The following is a 24,904-nucleotide window of genomic DNA, read 5'->3' as shown; positions in this document are numbered from 1 at the left end:
TACAGCCAGCATTACCACGAATTTCGTTCCTTTTCAGTAAAATTACAGCTAATTTTCCCTGATAGAAGCACAAATTCCCTGAGTTTTCCCTGAGTATTTCCAGACTATTCAAAATCCCTGAGAATTCCCGGTTTTCCCGGTTATTACCCTGCAAAATACACAGGCTTTTACACAAACAGTTTATGGCATCAGCAGTGCAAGGTGGCATCCAGGTAGCAAGAACTCGAGGCCAGCACTGTACTACTGAAGAAATGCTTACATGGGCAATGTCACTAACCCCCTAACTGCTTCTTCAGCCATTCCTAAGAAAGCAATAGCAGGGCATCAGCAAGCTTCCCAGCAGCGCAAGAAGCAATCACAGACACAATAGAAAAAATAAGAAAAAAGAACAGAAGAAACAAGAAAAAGAACACTAGCACAAAGAAAAAAAGACCAGAATAGACAAAGCCATATAGCACAAGGTCAAGAACAAATCACAGAAAACGGACAGAACAAAAACGAGAGAAACACGGCAGCCTTACGCTGGGCCATCCTGGGTCCTGGCGCAGCACGTGCAGAGAGAGAGAGAGAAATAGAGAGAAAGGGCAAGCAGAGAGAAACAGAGGAAAAGGGAGAGGTGGAAGAAGAGAGGGGCACAAGTCAACACACCCCCATGAGAAAGGCTGCCTTCTACACGTGATCACTGAAAGGTTTCGCCCAGAATCAGTTGCAGCTGTATGTTACCTGCAGCAATGCAAGACCAAAAAAAAAAGTAGTCACGGTGAAAGGAACAGCGGCGCCACCTATGTTACGGTGAAACGTGGTATGTGGCCCGTTTTGCCATTGCAAGGACAGATGGCGTCACCGTCCCATTTCCGGGAGTAAACCTTTCGTCCGACACTGCCGCAGCTGACATGTACGCTTAGTTTATTTCAAACGAAACATGCAAGCGCTGCAACCCAAAATATGGTGTTAAACAATGTACACTGTGAAATGCCATCTTTGTGAGAAACTTTGAGTGTGAATGGGCAAACAGTTTAGCTGGGGGAGCTTTCTGCACCTGACTGACTCATTTAAGAAATATTTGATAGATATTAGGTGAAGTGTGCGTGGAATGGACATTTCCAATGCTACAGTTGAGGAACTACTCACAAGTTATTCATAAGGGCCTGTTTCATCAGCCGATTATATTTGGGAATACTTTTCACCTTCGCCTGACACAATGTTCGTCATGACGTATTATTAAAGCAATGAGCATCCTGTCCACTAGCTTAACAATGACCGCGCACTGAAAATGACATCCCTGACAGCAATCAGGTGAGAATACAGCCTTACAACTCATTGTATTCCAGACAAACTAACAGTCACAGCATGAACCTATTACTGAACTACTCAATAACTCGGAGAACACCCTGCAAATGGTCAAATAGCACCTCGATTTCACTCCAAGCAACCCTAGAGCAACACGCACTATAATTCAGCTTGAGCACGTGACTTCTCTGGACCAATGCCAGAACACCTTCAAAATTAAGCTCACAATAAGAGTAATTTCAGTTTTGGTGGGGTTAGTTCTCAAGGCAACAGTAGTCAATGAGCCAGGGTTCTCATGCAGAATATGCAATGTAATGCTGCAGATAGGTGAACCTGATCATGGTTGAAAAACAAGATACAAGATGGTATGGTCATGCCTGACAAACAGCAGAGCTAACTAGACGAGGATGAAGAACAAAGGTTTCACAAGTGCTGAACCTCTGTTCGTCATCGCTGTCTTGCTAGCGCTGCTGTTTGTCAGATATGAACTTTCACCAACTCGCCCAAGTGTCCCTATTATTACAAAATGGGATGAAGGAATACAAACAGCATACAGGTCATCAAGTGGCAGTTAACCACACAAAAAAGGCAATAATGCATTTACAAGACGTTTGCATGCTCAGAAATCCTGATAGAACCACGTACACATGGAAGCAAAATCATGATAGGAGTTTTGCACTTAATAGACAGCTTAAGAATAGTGTTCGCAAGTAAATGTAAATGGCTTTTGTATGTAAAGAGAAACAGCATAGTGTTTTTTAATATGCCTATTCTTCGTATGCTGCTGGATTTCCGTGGAATGTGTAGGTTATTTAGAGAGTTTAACATACGTAATCTTTACGTACGATAAGAAATACAACTGTCAAACATGGCAGCAAATGCGGCTTCCATTTAAGTGCAAATTGTCCCAATGGCTGAACTCTCGCGATTGCTGATCGCCAATAAATGGTGAATTAAGCTCTCAGTTGCCTTCAACTCACCCCAATGCACACCTGACTTCTGAGATCGTTGGGAGACTTTGGCATGCATAGACCTCAGGAAATGGGTGAACATAAAAATGGCAAGAGGTATAATGATTGGCTGTCTTGTCTTGAACAGATTTCAACTGATACATTAGGTAGTGCCCTATCTCCTGACATTTTCTTTATGTTTGCATTCCTGTACGTTAAAGTAAAAGTCTTCGAAAGACGCTAACCATACAAACCCGTGAAATTGTCGTAACTAATGTATGCAAGGCGCTGAACGCTATTCTAAAACTGTCTAATGTTTAAAATGTTTCACAGCTGCAAGCTCGGTGATACATGTGTAAGAAAATGCTATGTAATGCTTCATAAAGATAAGAGAAGTGCTGCAATTGTGCTATCATCCCCTCATTGGAATAGGTACGCAAGGTTGTCGGTATGCTTAGGCATTCATAATACTTGCATGTACACTATCGCCTATCCATCTGATGAAATGCCGTTCAACAATCATCACAGTCTGCACCCTCCTTTGCACATTTTGTAGCCTTCTTTCAGCCATGCAAAGTTACAAACATACCCAGAGTTCAGTTCTTGTCAATCGTGTCAAAAAAAAGAGAAAAAAAGGAAAGAACCAGAACATCCTGAACAAAAATGTTTGTGTATACTTTTTCTATAGGGGTGTCACAGCTGAAGGACTCACGGGAACATCAACTCGTGGGAACATGGACTCATGGACTCATGGGAACATCATCGGCGCTAGCTTACACTGACCAATACTAAAATAACAATATAACAAGTGCCACAGCTCAGCTGCAGAAAGTAACGACTGCTAGCAGCCAACAAGCACACAACCATAGCCAGACAGCCTGAAATTTCAGTCTCTGGAATGCAACGTTGGCCATACCATGTCATAATGCTAAAAAAAAGAAGTAAACTAAGGGAGAAAGAGGCAGCAGGCCAGTCCAGCCAACAAAGAAAAGTTACTGGTGGATACTGACTTTGCAGCTTCTTGAAAAGCTCCCGCATTTGTTCAGGCTTGTCGTAGTTGGAACGCAGCTCGATGAGAATCTCCCGATTCTGGAGCACAATTTTCTGGAACAAGCGATGGGAAAGCAGAGGCAAAGGTATGTCAAGTCAAAATGTGGTGTTTAATGCCCAAAAAAAGCAACACACTGGCTATGGGGATGCTGCAGCGGCAGCTGCAGATTGATTTTGACTTCCTAAGATTCAACGTGCACATCGATCTAAGCAGATGAGTGTTTCGGCATTGTGCCACTATCAGAATGTGCCCATTGCAGCAAACAGTCTGTCAAAAACTTTTTTTAAATAACCTTTTTCTTTTAAGAGACGAAGCCTTAGTGCGCACTTATAGTAATCCTCAATGTTCCCAGACGCAGTTGACTCCTGTTAAACAGACCCTTGTGGGAATGCAAGATACAGGTCAATTATCCAAAAGGTCAATTAACAAAGGCAGTGAAATGAACGAGTTCAAATCTTTTTCTACATAAAAATTATTTAAAAAAAAATTCCTGGACCTTAATGGACAATGCTGTATACAGCCAACCTCCAAATTTTTGGACTCGCTAGGGGCCGCGAGAGCGTTCGAAAAATTGGGCAGTCCAAAATAATAAATGGATGCCAGTTACTACCTCCCCCTCGAGGGATAAAATCCCCACAGGCATGTCCGGAACAGCTTTGAAGGTCTACCAGTACACTTATAAGGCACTGCGACAGGAGACTGTGGGTGCACGCCCCCATCTATAATTAAGGAATAAATACTGCGTCACATGACCATGGCCCCTTTCCACACTTGATATGCTTCCTCAATATACATTGCATATGCTTCACCACGTGACACCGCTCTACTGCAGCAAAGTTTACTTTTGTGAACTGGCACTACGCAACACGTCATGCTTGCCGTGCTTCGAAGTCATTGGAGAGGATAAAAACGGCTAAGTCAGTGCCATTGCTGACAGCATTGAATTCTTTCAATAAAAACACGGCTTTAAACAACAGGAAGTTTGATAGCGAACGTCGAAGCAGCTAGGCCCAGCGTTGCCACGGTGGTCTCTATGGCTGCCAACTGCAGCAATGTGCTTTCGCCAATTGAAATGAACAAATTTGTCTTCAATAGACTGCCAAAGTATGGTTTTAACGTGACAGCGTTAAGGGTCCCGTGTCGCAGAAAATCTGGTGTCAGCATCCTGCACCTAGCGTCGACTGTCGTTTTGGCAAAAAATAATTCTGCACCATGCATACGTAACCACGCAGGCCCTCCGTGTAGCGCAAGGAAGTTACTGAACTCACTGAATTTCTCAAAGTAAAATAGGTCATAAAAATCGTAAAGTACGGCTTACACACAACCTGCAGACACGATAGCATCGGAGTGAATTAACATAATTCTGTTTCGCGGAAACTCAAACACAAACCCCTCTTCTAACGTTTTTCGAATGCCACGCAAATGTGCGCAAATCTCGAATGCCACGGCATTCGAGATTTGCGCACGCCAGTGCATGCAAATCTCGCAGGCCACAGATCAGAGCATCAGGTTGCTTGCAACACCTGCAGATGAGGCTCGCCTCCGTCACATTGCGGCCCATGCAAGAGGCCGCGTTTCTACCAGAAAGCTCGGCTACGTGCTTAGCATTCGCCGCCAGTGTTTGCTGGTAAACATTACGGGTACTTAAGCCACAGTTGCCGGGAAGCATGAGAAGCAGTCAGGGATCTTTGAATGCTATTGCGTTCCACTCTTAAAAGTGAACCTTAAGCGTCCTTCAAATTTTTCTGCTGGGACTTACCAGTACATTCGAATTAACCAAGGTTGAATAAACGCAAGTCGATTGTACTAGTACATGTATTACTGGGAACCAATTTTACACAGACACACTTTTAACTTAGAGACACAATGTAACAGCAGACAAGTTAGTTTGAAGCCCTTGAAATGATACGACATACGATAAGCGAGAGAGAGCAAGTAGGCTGACACTTCTGAAATTGAATCTTTGCGGCAGATCTCACCTTCAGTTCTGCGACCTGACTGGCAATGTGCCACATGAGACTTTCGTTGAGGAACTTCATGCCATAGGGCCCGATCAGCTCGGCCAGCGAGCGCAACTCTGAAAGAACAAATAGCTTATTACTTGCACACTCAAATTCAAAAACACAGCCAAATCTCATTACAACGAAGTCACATCTAACATGAAAACGGGAGGGGCGATACAAAATGTTTGGAAACTTGGCTATAACCAAAGTTGGACACTGGTGTCTCTATATCTCTTGCTCAGATCTTCTGTCCAGCCAATGATGCAGTATCAAGACTTCCAATGCCATCGTTGTTCCTCATAAGCCAGCTAAACACAGAGAAAAGAATTGCACCAAGGAAATTCACAGCAGAGTGGTGAATGTGTAAGGCTGTAAATGTTTTTCGTATGCAACAAGACTTTGTTGGTTCAATGAGTTTCGGCATGCTGCCACGATGAAAATGACCCAAGGTCCCACCACTTCAGCAGATTTGTATCATTCAGTCTGGGTCAAGAGACTTACTGTGAACAACTGTCGCATCAGAGTGTCCAAAATCACCATGGAATTGATATTCGAACACAATCATTCACGATGCTTTGGGTATACTAAAGGTTTCGGTATGGTGGGCACTATACGAAGCCTCTTTACAGAAAGTCAACACCACTTCCTGAATTCATCAAGGGATGTTTCTAGCCCCCATAATGGAGACACAGAGGATGTTCTTGTCCACCTTGTGACTGGGGCTGAGACGTCGATTTACCAGTGGGACCCAGAAACAAAGCAACAGCCTATGAAGCGTAGGCATTTGGGGTTGACCCCTCCCAAAAAATTCAAGGCCCGACACTCTAGGAGAAAATCGCTGGTGACCATTTTCTAGGATGCAAAGGGGATCCTGTCCATTGACTACATAGAAAATAGCAGGACAGTAACTGGAAAACGTTATGCCAATGTTCTCTAAAAACTATGTGCAGCCATCATGAAAAAAAAATAATATTTTAAACACGAATGAATGAATCACAAAATGCTCACAAAAGTAGGTGTTTCTGATGCCAAAACTGAAAAGAAAATGTTGTCACTACTGTTTGCCAAAAATGACACACAACTCGGAATGTGCAGCTTAACGCCCTGACCTCCCAGGTTAGGCACCACTCGTGGAAAAAAAAAAAAAAATCACGGAAGCGCCGTCCTAAGACTTGTGTCATATCCACTACCCATCAGATACATGTCATCTGCTTAAGCCTATTAAAGGCCACTAATAAAAAATTAGACAATTAGTAGCCCTGAAACGTTGCCAAGATTGCTTCTGCAGTATACACTGTTCATTACTTATCAATTTACCCAAAGCGAAATTTCATTACAGTTGACATTTAAAAGGGCTCTGTATTAGGCTAGGAAAAGATTGAGTGGTACTAACAGTATCTCCTCGATGCAGAGATTTCGTGTACTTCATAGACAGGACATGATGTCAAAGACTGATGCTATGATTATTGGTTAAAAAATGTAATGTGCTATATACATTTGAACAATACTGTGATTATGAGAAAAAAGAAAAGAAGCTACAGCATTACGTTTTACTACCATTTTAGGTATTGCACAGCCACAAGAAAGTGTTGCAACCATGGCAATGACGCCTCACATGCCGGGCGGTTTGGTGCACCAAGAGCCGCCTCAAGCTGTTGTAATCACAGAAAGTGACGCCATGGTCTCCGAGATTATACTGCTCTTCGCCTGATTGCGAAAACCATGAGAACACCAACAACAGGCTGAACCTGCTCGGCAACTCTGGCTATTGCTGTCACCACATGACATTATAGGAGAGTGGAATGTGGCATTTAGAACTGCGAAAATTGTAGAGGAGGGTGTCTCATTTTGCTTGTATTTTTAATTTTCTGACCGATAATGTGAGCCTCTGTGGGGCAATTTTCAGAATTCTTTTTGCTCCGTGTTCCGTGGCACGCTGAGAATATATCTAGAGCAAATACGGTGGCCCCGAGGAAAGCGTTGCAGGGACAGATTAAGTTCCGTCAAAGAGGCACCTCACCCTGGACGTCGGAGAACTCCTCTGCAGTGAAAGGCACCTGCTGTCCGTCATGCACAAGGTTGACAAAGGCCCGGTGCAATGGAGAGTAGCACATGTGGCCTGCCGTCACCTTGCGCAGAAGAACCTCCAGGTACCTGTGGGCGTCAAAGAAGCCAAAAAAAAAGAAGAAAGGATCAACAGCTTGTGGGGTTTTGAGCACTCACAATAGTTGTGCGATGCTGTTCCGTTGCACTGTGTTTCCGAGAGCTCCGTGGCCCTCGCCTCGCTGCCTGGACGGGATTTCAGCCCATCACGAAACACTGTCACTCGGCTGTCAACCTGCCCATGGGAAGGTCAACGAGCTTCTCCGATTGGCTGACTTACTGGTGGCATTCGGGCTTTGCTTGCGTGCGCACAAGAAGGGGCCCGCGGCAACCACATCCAAGAGTCGGAAAGTGCGTGCGTGTTCCTCTCTGCCGATGGTGGCCCTTTTGTTTCCCTCTGGGCAACTGTTACTTCGGCTTGTCGGGGTCCTGGCCTCGGCGGATGAGTGTACTTTTCCGTCGCCTCGATGTCCTGAGGCAGCACTGTTCAATTGTGCCACTATCTGTTCCTCTGTTTGTTTCTTTTTCTATTTTTTCTGCTGTGGGGGCGCAATGGCAGATGCTTTCCAAAGGATAGGTAGCCGCTCTACATACTGGGTTCTTCGTTCTTTTGTTTTCTTTGTCGCGGTGCACTGACAGCAGCGACCAGTTAACCACGCTTTTATATAACAATTACATTCAGATTCGGTTGTGACGTCAACTTTGCACTGTATTGAATGTCCAGCTTAAATAATGTCAAGTTGTTTCTTTCCGGAAAGCTTTGCATAGGGTCTCCCTTACTGCTTGCGTGGTCTCGCCTTCCCCTAGCTGAGACCGGCAGGGCACTGGCACGCAGTAGCGCATCGGCACATGAAGTGGCTGAAGCACTTAGGTGCTCCAGCCGTCCAGCCAAATGTCTGGCCATTTGTTTCTTTACTAGTAATCAACCTCTTAGCATGGAATTAAGAAAAATATAGTTTTCGAACAAGACCTTATTATAAGGTTGTGCAAATACTCGAATAATTCTATTTGTGAATCGAACATTCTGTATTTTTGGTGATTGGGACAAGCACAGTGCCAGATGTCGCGTGTGCCACGGAGCCCCTCATGCTCTACACAATGCAACGCAACCTCACTTCATTGTTTTCGGTGCTAAACGAGAGCTGGGTGAACCACAAATGGGCCGCCCTGCCCTGGCTGACTCGGTCGTGGACTTTGGCTCTGTGAGCACTTTTGTGTTATCTGCTCCCCGACATCGGCCCGATGCAGGGATCACACACACAGTACCCAAACGCCGAAATTTGCAAAACAGCGCCACGCTGGCCAGAGCTGCCTATGTCGGTATGTTCGTCCAGTACAACGCTCTTACAATGCAGAACGGCAACCAATGCAGCCCGCATTTCAGTAAGTGCGAAAGCACCTGAAAATCAAGCCGATTGGCCACCAAAAGACGTGTGCGATGACCAACTTAACACTGCTTCAACAGCTATAAATCCAAGCCGTGCGCGTGATTTTGGGACCGATCACTGATGAGCCACCCATACGAATACATTAGCAGTAAGTACTCCACAACGCCTTGCAGCCCTTTACCACATTGGCAGCGGCAAATTTTCATCACAGCCACACTGCCTAGGCCATTAGGCCTAATCGGCGCTGCTTCGTCGGGCACTGGTGACTAAAGTTATGGTATGGTGTCGAATCAACGCGGATTTATTCGCAGCAGCCACGCGACACTCGGTAAGTGAACAACCACTTCACAAATAAAAGCGAGTGTATGGGATGGCAACAAAGTTGTTCGTGGATGCCCACCACCTTTGCAACATGCTGTAGCCAAGGCCGTTCGTAGGCACACATCTGTGTATTTTTGTAGCTTTAAGACTACCTTTTTGGATTTACAGGGTAGGTGCAAAAGTGTCACGTGACTAGTGCACTGATTGCCTGGCTGCATACATTTGCACAGATGGTGGATGGAAGAGGAAGGAGGAAAAGGTAGGTGAGGGGGGGCAGCATCGTACAAACTTGCCACGAATCTAAAGGTGCCTGCCCTTCACTGTCGGTACCGACCGTGGTTGACATGCACAGCACCAATGGTGGCTATGCGTGGAGCGGTGATCGCATCATGTGACACACTATCTGCACTTTCGTTTGTCGTGCAGATTGGCCTTTTGATAACCCACCTGTTGTAAAGATGAGAAAGTCTCATATTTTGGAAGAAAACTGAAAAGCAAATCTTTGATACAATAAAAATGTTGAACACAGGTACACTGAGAACCGCACTGATATTTAGTAAAACATAATGTTACTAATTCTTTAGCTTCTGAGGAAAAAAATAACTCGATTCTAGTCAACAGACATTCTATTGACAAAATATCTTCTAGACCTTCATATATACACTAGAATTAAGCTATAATCAGTGCTGGCATACTAACTTGGTATTTCCTTTAATAAGGGTAGACCATGCTGTATACAGTGAACTCTCTTTAAATGAAACTTCAAGGGACCAAGGAAATTGTTTCCATTTATCAGGAGTTCCATTTACTGAGAAGCATTGTAGACAGCATTGCATGAATACAAAACCAACCAACCATGAGGATGGTGTTCTGTTTAGGCTACAGTTGTGTTTAAGTGATTTCCGTTTATTGAGATTCCACTGTATCTTGATTTCTATTTATCAAAATTACTGACAGCTCTCTACACTCTTATGTAGTGCTAGCAGACTCCCGAGCATGTGAAGCACCACGTTTTCTTGGCCAAAATTTGTAAGCCTTAAACTTTGTGATAAACTTTCTGATAATGGCATTCAAGTTGATATACGTTTCTTTTTTCTTGTTGATTCGATTCGAAATCTATTCAGTATCCACACACCTCCACTTGATTGGTATAAACTGATATTGTTTCTTTTTAGTGCCCCTTCATAGAGGACTTGAATAGTTGACAAGCACATCCGACAATAACAAAAGGAATGGAGGACTGAGGTCGTGAAGCTGGTGCAACAGGCTCACCAGTTGGTGTAGAGGGTGGCGATGGTCTTGTCACCGTGGCTGTCTTGTGGTTGCGTCTGCTGCAGCAGGACGTTGTTGAACACCCGCGTCACGTCTACGTGCACTGGGGTGGGCAAGAAGGTGAAAGAGAAAGAAGAAGTCATAAATATTTATGATCAAACGCAATTACAAGTCAAAACAATAAACCCAGACTGGCTGTGTAATGTAACAAGCAGGTTTGTGCAAATATTAAATATTTTTGTTACAATAATTTGACTGAATACTTTGCTGTTTGGTACTCACTTCGAGTTCAAATTCAGTATTTGTGAATTCAAGAGTATTTGCAAAAAACAAATAAATGTAAATTTGAAAAAGTACGACTGACACCTTCAGTGTCGGTGATCAAGTTGCACTGCCACTGACACAGACCCAATCCAAGACAAGGCAAAGTCGAAACAATCATTTACAGTTGCCAGCACCATGGTACCAGTTGTCAGCACCATGGTACGACCAGCACCAATCTGCTGGTCGTACCAGGTGGCACCAGCACCCAGTTAACTGAGAAATCTGTGAAGAAAAGACGCAGTTCCACCCACCATGGTTCTCGATGCCCTGCAGTACGCTCATGTAGGCCTGCACACTGGAAAGCAGCTCAGAGGGCTTGGCTATCTCGTGGCTCTCTGGATTGTACATCACCATCCCCACCAGCGCCCTGCGCACACAATGGACACACTACGTGACGCATGCTGCCTTCATTCACGAGTGAACGCAATGCGGTGAACTGAGCCTTCCCATCGATCGGCAAGTAGTTCTATGTGGAGGTAATTGCAAAGAAAATGTACAGCACGGGAACACAGAATACCCAGGGAGAGCAGGCCGCACTGACTCACAAAAGCCCTTGCTTGAAGTCAGCACTGTGTGCCGTCTGCTCAGCTTGTATGCCCCGTGCTCCCATGCAGTACAATTATAATCATGCTGCAGTGACAAGGCCAACTGTCTACCTTCACGTGTATACCCACAGTAAAAATAACAAAACTTCAGTGTTCAGAGGTATCAAAAGGGCTTCAAAAAGGCACATAACGTATCTGAAAAAAAGTGGTTCATTCTTTAAATGCGATAGGCAGAAGAAAAATCATTGGAGGCATGGCAAACATGCACTGCTCTGCACTTATCTACATTTATTTACGCTAACTTATTTATTCATGTAAGACCCGCACATTCTTTTTTTCTGAATCTTGGCACAGTGCAGCTTGTGCAAGTTGTGCTCTCACCCAAGTTGTGCAAGTTGTGCAAGTTGTGCTAAACCACTAACAACACTGCGAATGATGCATAGAATAAGGCAAATGGTGGCTACAGCCTCATGATTAAGCCAAAACCTGACTGCCCTCAGTGCCGTCTATGCTGTTAAACTATCTGGCAAATTTAAAGCTTTTCGTGCCTTATCAATGGACATGGAATATCATGCATTCATTATCAAATTTTTGCATAAACGTTTATTGCAAAACATTCTTCTTTCAGTGCAGTCACTTTTTGTGGGCAGGCAGACAGGCAGGCTGCCTGCCTGCCCTGATTGCTGTTTTGGTGGGCCAATCACAGTAGTACTTCCATCTAAAATTGTGTGCCACAGGGGCTACTGGTTATGTGGCACTCGGTCTCACTTTGTTTTCCATCTCCCAATTTGCCATTACAAACATTCTGTCTTACTTAATATAGGCACCACAGCACATAATCTCTACATAACTGTTTGCTACGCAGCAGCTACATTATTCATACAAACATTCTCAAGAAATCCTGTATGCTTCACATTACATAGACGTCAACTACAGCTGAGTCTGTCTATTTTTTTTAGATGTTTTTCACCTTGAAATAGGGACGTGGGTCTTACACAAGAGCAGGTCGTACACCTACACAAGTGAATATAGAATATTTTTGTGTCTGTGGGCCCTGCAATTTTCAAATTTTAAAGTTGCTTAGTGCAAAACCGCCCCAAAAAAGCTTACTTGTTGAAGCGGTTCTCAAGGTGTTGCGCCAGGTACTCCCTGGGCGCAAACGTGTGTTCCCACACATGGATGCTGGAGGTGTAGTTGATGGCAAAGCACAGTTCCGTGAGTGCCATATGTAGCTTGTCCATCCTGCGATGACGACAGGCATGACAAGTGCAAATTGAAACACCCAAATCCACAGGAACGCCTCCAACACGGTGTCGTCAAACAGTACTGCATACCACTTCTCATTTCAAGATCCATCATTCACATCAACAAGCTCTCTTAGGAGAAAAGAAAGGCAGACATGACAGCAAGCAGGGTGCTCAAGAAGCCTAAATTCATATTACGAATTTAAGAACCACATGAAGTAGGGGCGCCACAGGCACTGCTAGAGCAGGTAATTTCCAAAAAAGAAAAGTCAATGACAAGTGATCTTTTTATTTCTGGTGACGAGCAGGCGGTGTCCTCACATAACACCACAAAGGTGTTTCAATGCATCAACATACCTTGCATTGCACAATCTAAAATTTTTTTAGTGAAAGCAGACAACGGTTGATTGTTTATACAAATTAAGCGCTGAAAATGTGACTGTCATTTTACTCCTTTGCAATTTGACCTGCTTGAATAATTCAATTGACTTCGTTCCTTTCGACTTCAAAGTCACTATTAAGACACCAGTGAAATCAACCTATACGTATGGCAAACATCACTTGAGTGACCAATCACAGTTCACTCTGGCAGTTTGGTAGCCTTGGTTACCTGTCATTGGGTTATACAGAGCACGTCTCTTTTACTTGCAGTTGTGGATTATGCTTGCGAGTCATGTTGGTTTTAGCCCTAGTTTGTGTTATTTTGTCTGAAGCCTCTTGTTTGTCATATGTCTAAACAGAGAAAAAAAGATGCAAAAGTGAACCCAAAATCTCATGGGCAACAGCCATCATTTACTCGTCGTATGCTAGATAACGCCACAATATGGTGCTGCAGCAAACACAAGGGCTTCAACAAGGCATATAGGATCTGCTCCGTGCAGCCACGACTTCGTCAATATGCACCTGAGATAGCAGTTGATGACCAATAGTGCATATGCCGATCTGGATGAAGGTGGTCATACCGGCATTATTTTCCTAGACCACAAGAAAATATTTAATAGAATATTACACAATAGGCTCATGGTAACGCTACGGAAGCTTCTAAAGAATGAGAAGATATTACTGCGGCTTGACTAGTGTCTATCTGACAGACATCAGTATATTCAGGTGAGAGCACCTAAATCATCCTTGCTGCCAGTTTTATTCGCAGTCTCACAGGGCTCACATTTAGGACCACTCCTTTGTTTTATTTACTAAATGACCTATTATCCAATTCTCCTGTAAATAGCCATTTCATTGCAGATGACTGAGTTTTCTAAAGCAGCATCAAATCCGAAAATGACCAGGTTGTTCTTAATAACTACTTGGCTGCAGTGTCTTACTGGTGTTGCACTTGGAACACGAATATCAACATTTCAAAATGCGCATACATGACATATGACATGAAAGAAACTACCTTTCTATTTTAAACATAAGATCAACAATGAAAAAAATCACACCACAGTTGCCGACCAATAATGCAGACGTGCTTGATTATTCGGACAGCTCTGCAGCGCTGCCACCGGCCCCATGGACTGCCACTGGCATGGACTGCCACCGGCCCCAGCTGCCACCGGCCCCATGGACTTAATGTATAGGGAAAACCGAACCTTACAGTGCATTGCGCAATAATTCAAACTCTGACTGCACGGACGTGAGTTAATTTCTTCTGCTTGTTACTTGTTCCTATTATGTTTGCTACTTATCAGCCTGCTAGTCAGTTTACTACAGTGAAATCTAAATATAGCGAATTTGATCGGACTGTGGCAAATTGTTTGTTATTCTGAAAGGTCGTTATAGTGAAAGCCTCCAAATGGATCATTTCGCCTATCTACCCATCAGTTGTCACCCCATGAGCTATACCAGAAAACATCGCTGTTGGCTCTTGGCCTATGTCGTTGCTATTTTAGACAGATTCCACCGCCACACACCACCTCATATAGCGCCGTATGCAGGAGAGATGCAGACGCTGTGAAAAACACTTCACAAAAAAGAAGCTCCATGACGTCTATAAAGCGTACCATTTATTCTTGTTTGTTTTTCACATTCCTTGCCCCCGTGTACACCGCAACTGCCTCACTTGAGGCGGACACCTTAACTATTCCAAAGTGCAAGTGCACGTGAACGACAGCCCGGAAAATGCAACCATAAGGCATCCCCGCGAGCATGAAGGTTACGTTTCTCTGAGTGTGTAGCTGGTACAGCATCAGAAAGAAGCGTGAAAGAAGAGGCGTGCGCTTAAAGAAGGGGGAAAGAAGGAAGAGACGCGCCACTGTCGCTAGGCGACACTTGTCTGGGTGGAGCATGCGCTCGTAAAACCTAACGTGTCGTTGCCTCCGCAATAGAAAAAAAAAAAAGTCCCCTTTCGGCATTTTTTTTCCCTCTGGCGCCGTCTCGGGTTTTCCGAACCCATGTGCTGCGATGTCCGCTTTGTGCACCTTGTCGTCTGCTAGCCTACTGTTCCAGCTGCCATAGAGGATACACGGAAATCTAAGAATCGCCATATTTCAAAATATTAGTTTGTAGTACTGAGGCGTTGTTAACGTGACACAGAAACTGAATAACAATTGTTATTCTGAAAGGTTTGATATTCTGAAGTTCATAATACTGTAATATTTTTACATTGAATCTATAAGCAGTCAGCAGGGGATTTCCGAAAAGTTAATTAATCTGAAAAGTTTGTTAATGTGGCATTCGTAGTAATGAGGTTTCATGGTGTAGCACTCCTTGACGTCCCGATGACGTATGTTAACTTTGTACTTGTTCACAAAGCTGTACCACTCCTGCCTTGGCTTCCAGAAGGCTGCTGGCAGTATTGAATAAATAAATAAATACGTCAGTGGTAACGCATGCAGGAGAGACCCCAACTTGGCACCGAAAGTTCTTTCAGTCACAGTTTCATGCAAAGAGCCTTTAGTTTTTGTTTTTTCACTCACGTGCTAAGCTCCTCGCGGGTGCGGCGGTAGCTCTCAGCGCCGGGTTTGTCGCGCGGCGCGTTGGGCTGTGCACCGCCTGCACCCTGCCGGTGCTTCTTGTCGGTGCGCTGCTTGCGCTGGTGCATGGCCAGCAGAGCCATGTGGGGCGCCGAGTGCTTGGGCAGCAGACGGTCGCTCAGGGTGCACTGCTCATCGCAGATGGTGGTGATGATGTTCTTAGCCTCCTTGGACATCTCGTCCAGGAACGCGTTCACCAGCGTCAGGCTCCGGTCGCCAATGTGGTGACGCTGCGTCAACCCGGTCGCATGCAGGAGTGACAGTGTTAGATAAGACCGACGAGACTTCACTCTACTATGAGCGTTCTACAGGGCTCGTTCTCTACACTGAACGACTCGCCAGCTCGCCCCTGTGTACATTAAAGCCCCGTTTTCCATGAATAAAATTCATTTGAAGTCTGGCGTTCGTGTTGTCTTTCTCTTCTTGTCCTTGTTCATTTGTGTGCTGGAACGATGTTTCATAATTCTGGACAAGAGGAAGCAGCAGAGCTGGCTTACAGGGCTTGTCTGGTAACTTTGAGACAGTGAAAGAGAGTGAACGCTGATTTGCAAGTAGTGCTACACTTTGCAGATGGGCACAAACATGTCCTTAGTGCCCTTGAACATGTCTTCCAGGAATGTGTTCACCAGCGTCATGTTCCAGTTGTCAGGACCAGAGTAGCTAGTTATCTATGGCGTTAACTCCATGAAATGAAAACCGACCATTACGAGAAGAAGCTCTGAGCTGAACTTCTAGAGGCAGCTTTCTTCTTTTCTTTTAATGGGGTTTTACGTGCCAAAACCACAATCTGATTACGAGGCACGCCGTAATGAGAGACTCCAGAAATTTGGACCACCTGGGGTTCTTTGATGTTCACCTAAATCTAAGTACATCAGTGTTTTCACATTTTGCCCCTATCAAAATGCGGCCGCCGTGGTCAGGACATATTCGATCCCGCAACCTATTGCTTAGCAGCCCAAAACCTAGCCATTTAGCAACCACGGTGGGTCCATGGGCAGCTGCTTGATGTGGTTGAAATGTGAAAGCACTCGTGCCCGACACATTGTGGTGGCCACCAGGGTTACAAGGAAGGGTGAATGCAGGAGCACAATGGAGTTCTTAGATCAGTCCCACACCTTGCAGTAGTTTATTTCGAGATCATCAAGCCCTAAGACAAACAGCCTAGGGCTTGAATGAAAAGAGCAAGGTGCAATAGACCAGGACAGAAAAAGAACACAAATGACAGGAGCGGCGCCGGTCCTGTCATTTGTGTCCTGTATTTATAGGAGAATCACCTTTTCACTTACGACCTGCTACTTTCTTAAGGACTACTTTTTTTGTAACTTTACAGTCCCCTTTTTGTTCTCTTAGCCTACGTCTTTCTCCCGGCCACAGGACAGTTTAGGTGTCCACTTGGAAGTGAGATGGTTACAATGACTGCTGCCCTCCATTTCCCTCCTCCTTTTGTTCTTAATACAATAAACTACCACTACAGTCGATCCCAGATATATCGAACTCGAAGGGGATCGTGAAATAGTTTGACGTATTGATACTAGGCAGAAACATTTAAACCACGCGCGCAGGTTCGTCTGCCCCCCTCAAGACAACAACGGCGTATTGGAGGAAAAGACGAAAAAATAATGGCACGTGTTTTCGCCGCACGCACTTGCATCGCAGGTGGCCGTTGTCGGCGTCTACAAGAAGAAGACGAGGTGAAGCGACGCTCGAGAGAGAAGAAGAAGGCCTTCCTGCTAATTTGAAATATAAAATATGCCTATCAGAAGCTTATCTGAAAACTCGGCACATCTCAGACAGTCTTCGGAACTCACGAAAAGCGGGAATTTACTGATCACCAAGTTAGTGTAAAACACAGAAAGGCTTACTTATTTTTTGTTTTCTTGCAGACAAATGTCAAGTCACTAATGCTGCGCAATGTTTCTTGATAACCTTATTGCAACACAAACCCTAAAAGTCCATGTCTCTGAGCCATGAAACCGCAGTGCACATTGATGGGCTTGTTGCATGTTTTTATTCAGGATAAGGTAAAGAAACGAACACAACGCAGGAGCAAACCAGTCTTGGTGCGTTGTGCCGCCAACAGCAAATTTGTATTGCGAATTGTGCGGGAACATGCCAGACCATGTGTCCATTATAATACACCGTTTAAATGCCCGATCATCATACGTTGGCAACAAGTCAACAAGGCAGACAAGTTTAGATTCAAAAGTGGCTTTAGGCCTGCAGAACAGGCGAGTTCATTCCCATTGATGTGTCTCTGCGATGACAAAAGAAATGCGTACAGTGTGCACTGTGTGCCCGTGAATCACAGAGATGAATTGTTCGTGCCGTTACCATGACAGTCTTTCTGTGATGGCCGAATGTGGCCTGCAGTGGTTTCGTTATATGCAAACTAATATAAACATCTGTTTAAGTGAGGGTCGGGGTCGGATTCGGTTTGGCCACTCACACAACCCTAAAATGCCATTCGCGGAAATACTACAAGACATACTTGGCGGTGCTAACATCTCCGTTATGGAAAGGTATCAGGATAGCGCAGCAAAACAAGGACACAAGAAGAAACAAAGGTGAAGACAAGCACTGACTATCAACAACGACAATTTATTTCTGGGGTAGGTCGTGCCTATACACCAAATAACCAAGTTCGCAGCGATATCAACCATGAAGATACACGTACATGATGACAGATTGCAAATGCGGTCAGGTATTGGCAGATAATCTAACTCTCTCACGGACAATGATAGTGAAGGTTTGCTGATACATTGGTCAGCGGCCAAAAAGGATTTGTTCAGTTTCTATTCTTACAGACTCCCATTTATCTCTATCTATAACAGTGGTATCTTCTAGAAGTGGCAGGCATGGCCGACATGGACACGTTTTGCAGTGAAAAGCAAGAAATCCGCTGCCTAATATTGTCTGATACTTATTTCTGTGCTTTAGAACATACCACTGTTATAGATAGGAACAAGTGCGAGTGAGCAAGATTAATAATACAAACTGAGCAAACTGAGCACAACAGTTGTTACATTATTGATATCCTTCACCACACACCCAGCTGCACTGCAGTGAAGCTTACTAAAACAAATTTGTCATCACGGAGCACAAATAAGACCCTTGCTGCACGAGCCATCCACATTTTAAGACGCACTTGCCCATTTTACTCCTGCATATAAGGTTCAATGTCTTGTTTGCCAGCATTTGCCAAAACAATGCCATTTCATCAGCACAAATACTTCCAATGATGCGAAGACGCACATGCCCTTTAGGAGAAGCGCACTTACGGGAGCACAGTGTGGAGCAACGTTCGATATATCGAATGCGGCACTGAACGGGAGTTTGATATACGCATAGTGCAAGGCTATACATGTACATGAAATTTCTAAAGGGATGTCGAATAGTTCGATATAGGCAATAATTCTATATATCCGAAATTAACTGTAGGTACTACTACTACTACTACTACTACTACTACTACTACTACTACTACTACTACTACTACTACTACAGTGAAACCTCGTTAAATCATAGTTGGCTGGAGCTTGGAAAAACTATGTACTAAACGGTAATACTGTTTAACCGAAACAGCATGAGATCGCCCACTTACCTTTCGAAAACGGAACTCAGAGAGAGTGCAATAAAAAGGGGAAAAAACATGCAGTATTTATTTACTTCGCGCGACAAAAGTGTTTTCATTTGATGCCGCGGCGGCCTAGCACGACGACAGCGGCCTCAAACTTACTGAAGCTGCGTGCCAGCTTTTCAGCCAGTCCCCTCTTTTCGGCAAACACTCGCATGGCAGATTCCTCGTTCGCGTTACGTATTCTCCGTGCACGCGCGCAGTAGTGCTGCAGAAGTCCCCGGGGCGCATTTTCATTGCTGGGTGCCGGAGTTTGGAATACTTTTCGTTTGGAATAGAGTTATGCTATCGTGCCTCTGTTCTCGTCGCGACGATTGCATTCATTAGGCTGATGTAACACGTAGCTTCTGCCACTGTCGGGCCTGAATCGCCCGTGCTGTCACTTTCCGTGTCGCCCTTATCACTGTCGCTAGGCGACACTTCAGCAACAACAGAGGCAACGATGGCGAAAAGTCGAACCTCGTAGCCGACATGTCTTCGCGGTCGCAGCAGCGCTGCCGAGCAACTTCTTCACATTCCAAATGCCATACAGCGTAGTTAACAGCAGATCCTTGTCGCGTGCCAGCGCTGACTTCTTCGTGTCACGTTCGACAGCACGGACGATGTTTCTTCTATGCTGAGCACCCGGCGTCTTTCTTATCCAAGCTTGGGAATGATGCAAGTCCTCGCTTGCACGACGCCACAACGCTCTCTGGCACGGCGTCGAAATGATGCTGATGTTGATGTGGCTTCACGCACAAACGCACAGGGCGCTTGGAGGCCGTTGTTCCGATCTCTGAGGCTTGTTGTTCTGCCAGGCCGCCCAATGGAGACGACGCATCGCCGTGTTTGCGCAACGAAAAGTTTAAATGCTACGTTTTAACCGATGCATCCGCAATAAGCTGGTACGGTTTATGCGGATACAAAACATATTATGTTCAATGGCCGCTGAGTCGGGGATTTGACTTTACTACTTTTAAAATGAAACTGCTGTTTAAGCGGGTATGGTTTAACGAGGCTTTACTGTACTACTACTACGACTACATGCTGTGCTGGGGTACAATTCACAGAATCATATGATATCAGGTAAGTCTAGACAAGTGCATGCAGAGAGCCATGGACCACCTCACCTCCTCGGGGCAAAGCTCATGAGTACAATTCATGAAGTGGCCGCAGATCAGAGGGAAAGCAATGATGTAGCGCGTCTGCGCCGGGAACTCCAAGCACAGGTGGAACTGGTCCTCGAAGGCTCGACTGAAGAAACTGCACCATTAAAGGAAAGATGCAATACAGACAGTTCAGCATGCTGTGTGCACTTGAAGCACACATAGAGGCACATCGTATCTGCACGAGTATAATGTGAGATACTTTTAAAGTGAAGCATTCTTTGCAAACCTTCCTGGACTTTTTATACAAACCTTCCCCTCCCCCCCCTTCCCCCCCAAAAAGCTTATGTATTCGTTCAGCCAGGTTTTTAAAAGCATTTGTCCCGAATTTGTTTCTAAACAAGACCATCTGAGTTTGCTTAGAAGATAAATTTAAATCAAAGGTCATATCATGTAGGGATTCTTTTCCTTCGTTTCATTTTTTTTTAACCGTCACAACAAATGGCTAATACTGGCAAACACAAAGGCTTGGCGTCACGCCAGCTAATGACAAAGGACAAGAACTACGACTATTAAAAAAAGAAGGCTACATAACATGGCACCTGGACACAGAGAGGTTCAGCCAGACTACAGAGAAATTGTCTAACCAGAATATAGATAGGTCAGAGGTTTCGACAAGGATCCGGTCCAGGAAGTCCACCATCTTGGTGTGGAACACTAGCGTGTTCATGAGCGAGGCTAAATGCGGCCGCTCGCGCAGGCTCCACGCATGGCGCTGGGCGCACGCATGCAGCTGAAGACGGCACCAGTCCAGCCGCAGGCCACGCAGGTCTGGCGGAGGGCTGTCGGTGTTGATGGGAGCTGTCAGGGCTCGCGCCTGTGAACAGGCCGCTGAAAGCAATGCTGCATCTTCCTCTGGAATGCCTGGGATGCCCTGGAGTGCCGCCTCAAGTGCTGGGGCGTCAAAGCCGTTCAGGTACTGCACGTAGTACAGCTGCACTACCTGCACATGGGTGTCACGTGGATTGGTTACAAGAGCACATACCAAACTTTGATGTGTATAATTAATGCCTAAATTTAAAGGAACTTAAAGGGCTTTAAAGGAAATTAATGGGGCTTGAGCGGCATTAAGGAAAATACGGCAGGTCATTGCGGTATTAGCGTTGTGTGCTCTCTTGTTAAACACTGGGTCGCTACCAGCTTTGTTGCTACCATAATTTTTCTGGTAGCGCCGTAAACGCAAACAGTAGGACATCTGCAGACAAGTTAAATCTTTCTAATAATTCCCCTAGGAGTCTGAGCACATCCTTTGCCACTCCCGAACAAAGCTGTGCCACAATCTACACTTACTCCCTGTCTTTTCTGAAAACGTGGAAATGCATGCACCAGCCGCACTATCTGTACAGAAGTAGGATAAACTCAAATTTCATGGCAGCTTGTATTTGTACACAACAGGTGGCGTGATAAAGCTTATCCCTCTTATATCCATCAGTGTTGCTCATTTGTATCCCAATGTTTGTATCTCTCTTTTGTATCTCCAACATCGCAAACTAGCGCAAGAACCCCACTTAGATTTTTAATGACGTATACATTCAAGAGGACTTAATTTTGTTCCCACAAACGTTGTATCTATCAGTGATAATTTCTTGTTTCGTGATGCCTTAACCAACATTACTTGCTAGAATATGGTTTCATGTACATGTATATCTTGACCTTTTTTTGTAATAGCTTTTGTAATTGCTCATTGTATTCCTACTGAATTATTTGTCGAATTATATTTTATGTTGTATTTTTTTCTCCTGTAATACTTACTGTTTTGAATTTACCTGTAACCCACTCCCCTCTGTAAAGCCTTCAAAAGCCTTGAGCGTATAATAAATGCAAATGAAACTAAATGAATTCTGATCTGGAGGGCTCCAACACTAACTATTGGAGCTGTTCGAGTAACAATGGTAGTGACAAAGAGTCCGAATTGTTAATTAGTGTAACTATTAATTTTCCTTTCAACATTCAGATTAGGGAAGCTTTGTTTTTTCAGCGACATATAGCCAATAAACACCATTTGAATCTAAAGCCTACTAATACATTGCGCAGATGGAAACTAAATTTGATTCATTTTAGAAAAGCCTCTGGCACAGAGCATGCAGACACCCGAGACACTCCAAGGACTAAAGGGCACCATCTCTGAGCAAAATGTCTCATTTTTCACGAACAACGAATCACAGGCAACTTCAAAACTAGTCAGAAATAAGGTTATAGAGGCAGGTGTCAAAACAGTAGATACCAAGAACCTTATTAGAGTTGCCAATTGACCTGAGGAAAAATTAAAACACGCATTTCTTGCACGCACCTGGCTGTACTTGCGGAAAAGTCCGCGGAGTTCCTCCATATGGAAGAGAAGCTCTGGGAGTTGCCGGTCGAGCAGGTCTTCACCCTGGAGACTCCGCGACCGCCCCGGGGCACGAGATGGCGGTCCTAGTTCGTTGTGCCGCACGAGCCAACACACTTCGTCACGTGCCAAAGAGAGTCCCATCAGCACATACAATGCCTGCAAAGCAGAGAAGCAAAGCCCCACAACTTGATGTTGGCGATGGTTATGCCCTTCAACGACAAGCAACAACATAAGTATGATATGATGTTTGAAATGTGTGGCATACAGCTTGAAAAATGTTTTAAATTGACCCTGTGTTGCAAAAGTGTTTCTCATAGGCTTATGAAAGTAATAATGAACACAAATTTTGTGGTTTGAAGCGAAGTTGAAGCTAACAGTTGAGATATTTGTGGGATTGGCATAAAACCTTGACACAAGTGCCAGATGCTGACAAATTTTAACAAATTCTGAGGGCACCTAAGCACTCTTTACGAGTTATGAATGTAAAAGCATTATAGTCCAAGTGAACGCTGCTGAGCAGTCCAAGCTTTGCGCTGCAAGTGCTGCAAGTACATGCTGCCCGATATAGAAAGTAACAGCAGCCTGTGATGCCAACTCCGCATGCCATTGACATTGTGCGCGATGAGAGACCCTGCCCTCGTGTAAAACCTGGCGTGCTACAGCTAGCGGCAGGTGTACCCTTTCCCCCGCTCTGCTCCGTCCAGGCATGCTGGTGCCAAGAGCGAGAGCAACGTGGCATTGCGACGATGCCCCCTCCCCTCACGCAACACCTGACACGCCAGCAGTTGTTCCCTTTCACCCACTCTGTTCCGCTGAAGCGTGCTCATGAAGTGGCGCCGCAGCCAATAGGAATTTATGTGCTGTTTTGCTGCAACAAACGCTGCCAGCTTTTTCGCTAAATGGGCCATTTGACGCTTTCACATCAAAAAGTTGGTTCTTTACTAGCAAACGGGCTCATCTGTGGAGTTAGATGATTTTCGAAGTGCCATTATTCACATATTCTCATGCAAACATACAAGTTCAGCATCTCTTAGAACTATACAGCAGAATGGAAAATTTGTTTATAAGCTCTCGCTCACTACTATGCTTCAGCCCACTTAAGATTTTGCAGTGGTTGAGGTGCAGGAGCATTTTGCATTCGTCCATCATGCATCACTGCAATGCAGTCAGCCTTCCCTGCGTGACACAGGCAATTTATGCTGTGTTGTGCAAATTCAATTTCTCTAAGTGCACAAACGAACTTGAAAGGCACGCTCGTCACTTTGCTGTCCTAAATCTAGCATATGATTCGGCATCCGATCAAGGCTGAGTGCCAAAGTTCCTGTGACAGTTTGCCGTTCACCACACCTGCCTTGGCTGTCAGGCCTAACCAGTGCTGTTTCAATGGGTGCCAGCCACCAAAGTTATGGTTTAGTGCTGCGTCGATGCAAACCACAGCAGCTGCACAGCTACCGGGAAGCCATACAACCTCTGCGAATAATATGTTTGAATAACCAAGCAAGTGCAAAAATGAATAGGCAACTAAACGAACTCGTATTTGCCTCGACTTTATGCGATGCGACTTGTTCGCCAAAACTGAAGCTGCGATTACACGTGTTTTAAAGATTACTATATTTTTGGGTGCACACGCACCAAAAATGTTTTAATTTTAATGCTAAAATCGGGGTGCGAGTTCTACGCGAATTTAGACTTGAGGTGTGGCTTCACAGCAGTGCAAATTTCACCTTTAGGTGTGGTTTCACGGCAGCACCGCTCTACCTGCCGTGAAGCCGTCTTTCGGGCGACATTTTTCGCCATTAGTACCACCGAAGAGTTGGGGAACAGAGCTGCGAATACAGCAAGTGGGCATTTGCTGCAACAGCACAGCTATCGCAAAGCACGGCGTATGGACACGAAAACAAAGTATAAAAGAAAAAGACAACATGGCTGGCGCAGCTCATTCGAGCCTGTCCCACGACCCAAGCCTGCATGACCATCTGCACTTGCAAAGCAAAAGCACAGCAAGCAGGCAAGGCTGGCAACCCACACAGTGCTGCGCGGCCGTTTGGCTGGACTGATGACAGCCGGTGCTGCAGTCAACTGCTGCGCCGCCATCCGCACCTTTTGCCGTCACCTCACCGTGGAGTCGGAGCACATTCAGCAGCCGCACGGGTGGCCGCAGAATGAAAAGCAGTTCCCTACATTCAAATTCTAGCACCTTGTACTCTAATGCAACTTGGCCCGGGCCAACAAAAAAGTCTGTACCACCCCAAAATTCGTATGAGCCATTTCACCGAGATTCTACTGTGTGAACTGAAGACGTCATACTTAGTGTTTGGCTACCCTTTGTT

At 45.0% G+C, this 24,904-nt stretch overlaps 1 protein-coding gene across 2 annotated transcripts in view; it reads right to left on the bottom strand.

Annotated features, from left to right (window-relative positions):
* The window catches only part of Hem (Nck associated protein 1 Hem), a 49,690-nt gene that overhangs the window by 10,852 nt on the left and 13,934 nt on the right, over positions 1-24,904 (bottom strand). The window contains exons 9-19 of one of the 2 annotated variants that reach the window (XM_075672933.1): positions 22,533-22,730; positions 20,830-21,185; positions 20,207-20,339; positions 15,407-15,693; positions 12,358-12,489; positions 10,954-11,069; positions 10,379-10,481; positions 7,315-7,448; positions 5,271-5,368; positions 3,251-3,344; positions 522-539 (exon numbers count right to left, since the gene is read on the bottom strand). In XM_075672933.1, the coding sequence (XP_075529048.1) occupies positions 522-539; positions 3,251-3,344; positions 5,271-5,368; positions 7,315-7,448; positions 10,379-10,481; positions 10,954-11,069; positions 12,358-12,489; positions 15,407-15,693; positions 20,207-20,339; positions 20,830-21,185; positions 22,533-22,730 (1,669 nt within the window). The remainder of the gene's footprint in view (positions 1-521; positions 540-3,250; positions 3,345-5,270; positions 5,369-7,314; positions 7,449-10,378; positions 10,482-10,953; positions 11,070-12,357; positions 12,490-15,406; positions 15,694-20,206; positions 20,340-20,829; positions 21,186-22,532; positions 22,731-24,904) is intronic. The other variant, XM_075672934.1, reaches the window with a different exon arrangement.

The sequence above is a fragment of the Dermacentor variabilis genome, chromosome 10 (assembly GCF_050947875.1).
Source record: "Dermacentor variabilis isolate Ectoservices chromosome 10, ASM5094787v1, whole genome shotgun sequence".
NCBI classification, from domain to species: domain Eukaryota; kingdom Metazoa; phylum Arthropoda; class Arachnida; order Ixodida; family Ixodidae; genus Dermacentor; species Dermacentor variabilis.
Note: the sequence above shows the minus strand (reverse complement) of the source record. Positions and strands in the feature narration are given on the sequence as shown.